Below are 6,960 nucleotides of genomic sequence, written 5' to 3' on the forward strand. Positions count from 1 at the left end.
GAGAAAGAGAGGGGGGGAAAAGAGAAATGATATTACAAAAGTTCTTTTTTATTGTTGCCAAACGTAATATTTCAAAGGCAGGAAAAAAAAATCCGAAGGGCCATAAAAGTCCATTTATCACATTTTTCTTAGAACAATTAGCTGAACGCTGCCTTGTTTATTGTGATTTCAGGTTGTAAAACCTCATTATTCCGGTTAAATTGCCCTGTTGGCACTTTGTGATAAATAAGTGGGTTTGGGTTTGCAGTTTGGGCCCTCGGTCTCTTAAAGATTCGCCATCGCTGTCTTAGCATAATACTCTCTCTTTTTTGGGGGGGGCTGCAGCTGACGGATGGGAGCTTAGTAGCTGCACCCCTTCAAATTGTTTCGGTTTCAGGAAGCGAGAGAGGCTGGTGACACAACGAAGGAACACCTCTCCTCATGCGCAGCCTTCGTTCCTCCCTCTCTCGGATCCCTCCATCCCTCAAATACAAAATCTTTCTCTGGTTGGGAGAGACAAAGTCACTTTCTCGTATTTCGGCATCTCTCGTCGTTTCGGCCAGAATTGCGTTCCCCGGTCCAGGAGTTTCCCCCTTTCTGTATCACAAGATTTTGCCCATCCCATTTTGAATCCCTTAAACGTGACCTCTTGTTCTGGAGCATCAGTCGTGGGTTGCGACCGGTTCTGATCGGTTCGGCCGAACCTGTTAGTGATTTGGCGGCCTGCGTCCCTGGAACTGGCAGCGACCCAGTTCTGCCATGCCCCTGAACTGGTTCTCCGGGGGGGGGGGGGATAAGTGGCGTCATCTTGTTTTTAGCTTCTCCGCATGGCTGTGGGTGATGCAGTTTGTAGTGTAGCCTGCCCAGAGGGGAGGCAGTATTGAAGCTGTCCTGTCTTCCAAGGGTGGTCCTAGACTCAGTGACGTGCGGTGAGGTTTATGGCTGGTGAGGCACTGACCCAGTGGTGGGTTTCAAATTTTTTTAGACTTGTGGACTTCAACTCCCAGAATTCCACAGCCAGGCATGCTCAGTTCCGATTTAAAGCGACAGCATTTGTTTTTCTCCTTTGCGAAAGAAGTTTCCTTCTTTCTTTTCCTTTTTCTTCTCCCTTCCCTTCCTTCCCCCCTCTCTCCTTCCCTCCCCCTCTCTCAAACATACACACACACACACACACACACACACACACGTTGAACTACACACACTTTCCCCCAGCCCCGGAAGGATCCAGCCCAGCTTCACTGATTACAGGTTTGAAAAGGCAACGTGGCTCTGCCTGCAATCAAACTACACTTTGAAGTTTGAAGTTTGAATTCCTTCCCCTCCTTCCGACCCACACGTACCTTTTCCAGCTGTTTCAGAGAGGATTTCAACTCTGCTCTTGCCTCGGGTCCTCTGAAGAAGCCCCGCCCAAACGAGCGCCCTCTACTATGAGGCAGGAGAACTGCGTGCCTCACCTACGTCAGGAATTTTTAGGCTCTTAACCCTTGCTTAACTCTGCTCAGTGATCATAAAACGCCTAAAGTCAGACTAGATGAGGCATGCAGTTCTCCTGCCTCATAGTAGAGGGCGCTTTTTTAGAGGCTTTTTTTAACAGTTAAGCAGAGTCATCCACGGTGAGGCAGCAACTAGCTCAGCTTTTTCCTTTTACATTTTCCTTTCTTTTCATGATGACAGTGGTGAGGCTGTGCCTGCCCTGCCTCCCCTGACTGCACGTCACTGCCTAGACTGCATCAACAGAGGGATAGAATCAAGATCACGTGAAGTGTTAATACCACTTTATAAGGCCCCACGTGGAATTGGTTGTCATGATGTAAAAAAGATGTGGAGACTCTAGAACCGTGATGGCGAACCTATGGTACGCGTGCCACAAGTGGCACGCGGAGCCATTTGTCAGGGCACGCGAGGCGCTGCCCTGTCAGCTGGCCAGCGCGCATGCGAGCGCTGACCAGCTGTTCACCTTTTTAAAAGCTATTTTTCGCCTTCCCCAGGCTCCAGAGGCTTTATAGGAGCCTGGGGAGGGCGAAAAGAGCCTTCGCCGCCACCCCGGAGGCTTTAGGGACCGTCCCTGACGCCTTCGGAACGCTTAAAACCACCCTCCGAGCAAACCGGAAGTGACTTCTGGTTTGCTCGGAGGGTGGTTTTAAGCGCTCCGAAGGCTTCAAGAAAGCCTCTGGACAGTCCCTGAAGCCTCCGGAGGGCCTCCGGGGGGTCGGGGGAGGCTCTTTTCGCCCTCCCCAGGCTCCTATAAAGCCCCTGGAGCCTGCGGAAGGAAAAAAAAAACATGTAAAAATGGGGGGGTCGCGCGTTTTGCACGCATGCGCCCTGGGGGGGTCGCGCATTGCATTATGGGTGTGGCACGCTTGCACTCGACCCCCCTGCGCTCCCCCCACTTGTGGCACGCGAGCCAAAAAAGGTTCGCCATCACTGCTCTAGAAAGAGTGCAGAGAAGAGCAACCAAGAGGATGAGGGGACTGGAGGCTAAAAGGAGGCTTTTTGAAATGTACAGTTCAGCATATTTTTTTATGGCAAAGACATTCTTTGTCCGATTCTTCTCACGACTCCTGTCCAGTATGGTTGAACCTCTGGCATAGCTCTCATCTTCCTCGGAGCGCACAAGCCCCACAACCACATCAAGGTAGTGCTTCGCATGGCAAAGTCAAACCAGGGTAGTACCAATCGTCGTAGGCGCCTTGGGTGCAGTCCCAAAATAACTGGAGCACCACTGGAACACCGTAGACATTGACACATTTGCCATCAGTCAATTGCGGAAGGCGGCTTTACTTGGAACGGCTTCCATCCTGCGACGATAATCTGTAACACCATCAAACATCTAGATTTGCCTATCCCAGGTCCTTGGTAAGGACTCGATACGCGGACAAAAATGCCAAAGCCGGACTGAATATCTGGCTGACTGTGTGATGATGATGATGATGATGATGATGATGATGATGATGATGATGATGATGATGCTGATGATGATGATTATTATTATACTACAATTGTATCACAGCGGCCAGTTGTTTCGCCGGATTTAATAATAATAATAATAATAATAATAATAATAATAATAATAATAATAATAATAATAATAATAATAATAATAATAATATCAACACTTATTATTATTGTTGTTGTTGTTGTTATTGTTATTTATTAATAATAATAATAACACACCAGACATCACACTGGTTGAGAAAAATAAGGTTACAATCATAGACATCGCAATACCAGGTGATAGCAGGGTTGAGGAGAAGGAACATGAAAAAATCGCGAAATACCAGGACTTAAAAATTGAAATCCAATGATTATGGCACAAACCAGCAGTGGTAATTCCAGTGGTAATCGGCACACTGGGTGCTATTCCAAAAGCACTGGAATTACATTTAAAACAGTTAAAACTTGACAAAATCACCATCAGTCAAATGCAAAAAGCTGCACTGCTTGGATCTGCACGTATATTACGAAAATACGTTACGACGTCCTAGGCCCCTGAGTGGGGCCCGACTAGTAATCAATGCCAAATCCGACGAAACAACTGGCCGCTGTGATACAATCGTATAATAATAATAATAATAATAATAATAATAATAATAATAATAATAATAATAATAATAATAATAATAATAATAATAATAATAATAATAATAATAACCACCCTACTTGGAACAGCTTATATCCTCCGACGTTACCTTAATAGTTCCTAGGTCCTTGGTTAGGACTTGAGCTGTTGAGCTACCAACCAGCCCCAAAGGCTGTGAATCTCACCAAAGATTAACATCATCATCATCATCATCATCATCATCATCATCATCATCATCATCATCATCATACCACCACCACCACTGATTGTTTTAGTTTAAATAGAGAAGCCCAAAGTGGTTCTGGAAACTGTAATTGAACAAATTGCAAAATCTAACATACAGCATATGACCATCACAAGTATGAAGTTGTTAGGATGTATATACAATCACAACGGAAAGGCACAGCACGAGCAAGAGGAGAGCGTCTGAAAGAACGAACGCCAAGGTACAAATTTGCGTGACTTGTTCCCCTGGAGTCATTTCGCACAATGACGTTTTCACGGGTCTATCCTCTTTCCTCTTTGACCTGAAGTTAGACCCTTCAGAAGAGTTGAATCTCTCTATGGGCTCCTACACACACACACACACACCTTGTTCCCATTTCAAAAAAACTGAGCTGTTCCCCCCCCCCCCCCAAGAGATGCTTCTGGGGAGGACAAAAAATATATATACAGTTGGCATTTCCTCTACATGGAAGTTCTACTGGAGTGCCGAGGGATCCCTCTGCACAAACAACCTGTAGGACGGACGCTCAGCCGCTCTGAACCAGCTTCCCGAAGACTCAACGGGCATGTGTGAATGAATCCTTCTGGATCAGATGCTCTCGGGGTGGGGTTGGGAGAGACACGTTTGCAGAGGGGGCTGCTGCGGTGATGATGAGGGGATCTTGGAAAAATACCTCTGGTGTGGGTCTCGGCTGGAAAGTCTGTGCAGGGGGGAAAAAAAACAAATCAGTAAGTAGTCCTCGAGTTACGGCCGCAACTGAGCCTGACATTGACGTCGCTAAGCGAAATGGGCTTTGCCCCATTTTACGACTTTTCTTAGCCCGGTCATTAAGGGCATCGTTGCATTCATGAAGTTGTTAAGGGAATCTGGATTCCCCATTGACTTTGCTCGTCGGAAGGCCGCCAAAGGGGATAGTGTGGAAATCACCTCTCCCCGGGACACTGCAACCGTCATAAGTACGAGTCGGTTGCCAAGCATCTGAATTTTGGTCACGTGACCATGGGGTTGTAAGTGTGAAAAGGGGTTGTAAATGTAGCGTCAAAAATGGTCGTTTTTTGTCCGTGCTGTTGCAACTAAATGAACGTTGTAAGTTGAGGACTGTGTATATTTAAAATTCTTGTTTAGCTAGGGGTAGTGTTGGAGTGGTGCGGCGGCCTAGAGGTAGAGCTCCCGCCACAATCAGGAGGCTCTGACTTCGATCCTAGGTAGAGGCAGATATTTCTCTCTCTGGGTACATTGGGAATATATCTGCTGAACAAAACTCTGCATTGGCAACAGGAAGGGCATCTGGCCAGTAAACATTCAGTTCCATTCAGTTGCCCTGCAAGGGATTATGGAGTCATTAAAAGAAGATGATAGGGGTTGTGTTGGGTTTGCGGCTCAGATTGAGGAGGACAATCCAGGAAAAGCTGACCCTGTTCTCACAAGGAGACCACCAAAAGCCTCTTGGGAGAACTGGCAGTCTCTCAATCGGAAGAAAGTACCGTATTTTTCGGAGTATAAAATGCACCAAGATTTTGAAGAGGCACATTTAAAAAAAAAAAGTTTTTGCACTCTGCAGACCTGCAAAAAAATGGCTTCTTTTTCACAGAAACGGGCCCATTTTATGTCAAAAAAGGGCATGCATAACCTTTAGGGGGCTTATAGAATGCTTCTGGGGGATGGGGGGGGCAAAACTGAGCAAAACACGGTCCATTTTTCGCTCATTTCTGCCCTCCCCAGTCCCCAGGAGCATTCTGGAAGCCTCCTAAAGGCTATGCGCGGCCATTTTGGTGAAGGGGGTGGGGTTTCGGGAGGCAAAAAGTGCTGTATTCTGTGTATAAGACGCACCCAGATTTTCAGCCTCTTTTTTCAAGGAAAAAGCTGCGTCTAATACTCCGAAAAATACGGTAATACATCCAGAGCAGGGACTCAGACAGAGAGACAGTGGGGAACCTCCTTCTGTTGGTGAGAGTCTCTGCATCAACAATGTTCAGTGATCCGGGCAGCTGGCAGAATTGCTCCAGAAACAGTCCACCTTGCCGGAAAGGCCCCCACTTCTGATCCGGTGGCAGGAGATAAGGACATCTTTTCTTTTGGATCTTTGGCCTGCCACACTTTCTATTTTCTAACGTGGGAAAATGGGGTTTTTTTACGGAGTGAGATGCGATGTAGCCATAACAACATTCTTTCTAGAAAGACAAGGTCATCCTTTGTCTTTGCACCTCTGCACCTGACCGGAACCGGATGGGTGGAACTGCCAGCATGGCAGTGGGAGATTGGACCATGGGATGGGTTTGTGGGTGTGAGGGAAAGATCATGAACTTTCAACTGGGTGGGGGAAAACCCGGAAGCTTTCAAATTCGGATTTTCCCAGAGGTGCCAACATGGCTGTCTTAAGAAATTGGAACTTTGAGCAATACTTTGCCTTGGACTCTGATTTATTTTGGATGCTATTTGGAATCCTGACATTAACCTGAATCCGACATCTTCCCCACCTAGTTCAAAGTTCAATATCTTGCCCCCACTTGGAACCCTGACACTTTCCCTATGAAGAAAGTAAGTAGCTAGTCCTCATGGTCCGAAGTGAACGGAACACTTTAAGCCAGATCACTGGAATGGATTCCTGACCCTGAGTGACAGCCAGGCTGCCTGGTCTGAGGCTGGGGGGGCTTTCTGCCCATCTTAATTAGTTGCCAACACGTCACTATTTTTTAAAACTCAAATGACATTTCCAGCCAGGGACTCACCTGCTTGCTTGGAGCTCAGCATCCCATCCCGCTGAAGGCTCCGATACGGTCCAGCTTGGCCCCGAAGCAGCCTCGGGATGGCCCCTTTTTGCTCCTGGACTGGTGCCTCCTGGCAGAGCTGAGCAGCTCTCTCAAAAGCTGCTGGAAATCGACTGGGTGCTCCTCCAGGCTTCTAGCCCATGGGAAGACCACATCCGGCTGGTCCAGGGCTCCAGCCATCGGGGACTCCTCCTGGCCCCGGTCCATCTCCTCTGCGCCCATAAGGGGATCCAGGTCTTCCTCCAACAATGATGATAAGCTCTGCAAGCAGGGGGGGGGGAGGTGGAGAAAAGGAAGAGGAAGGAGGAGGTGAGGTGGAGGAAAAGAGGAAGGAGGAGGAAGAAGAGAAGATGGAGGAGGTGGAGAAGAGGGGGAGGAGGAGAGGAGGAGGAGGAGGAAGAAGAGAC

General features: G+C 47.7%; 1 protein-coding gene across 1 annotated transcript in view; it reads right to left on the reverse strand.

Moving 5' to 3' along the window:
• Positions 1-3,867: 3,867 nt before the first annotated feature.
• Positions 3,868-6,960, reverse strand: part of LOC309393480 (C-type natriuretic peptide prohormone-like) — a 3,729-nt gene continuing 636 nt past the window's right edge. Inside the window, exons 2-3 of the mRNA XM_081955752.1 lie at positions 6,515-6,814; positions 3,868-4,485 (exon numbers count right to left, since the gene is read on the reverse strand). Of these exons, the coding sequence (XP_081811878.1) occupies positions 6,530-6,814 (285 nt within the window). The 3' untranslated portion in view covers positions 3,868-4,485; positions 6,515-6,529. The remainder of the gene's footprint in view (positions 4,486-6,514; positions 6,815-6,960) is intronic.

This window comes from Natrix helvetica (genome assembly GCF_964273705.1).
Source record: "Natrix helvetica genome assembly, chromosome: 5".
In the NCBI taxonomy this organism is placed as follows: domain Eukaryota; kingdom Metazoa; phylum Chordata; class Lepidosauria; order Squamata; family Natricidae; genus Natrix; species Natrix helvetica.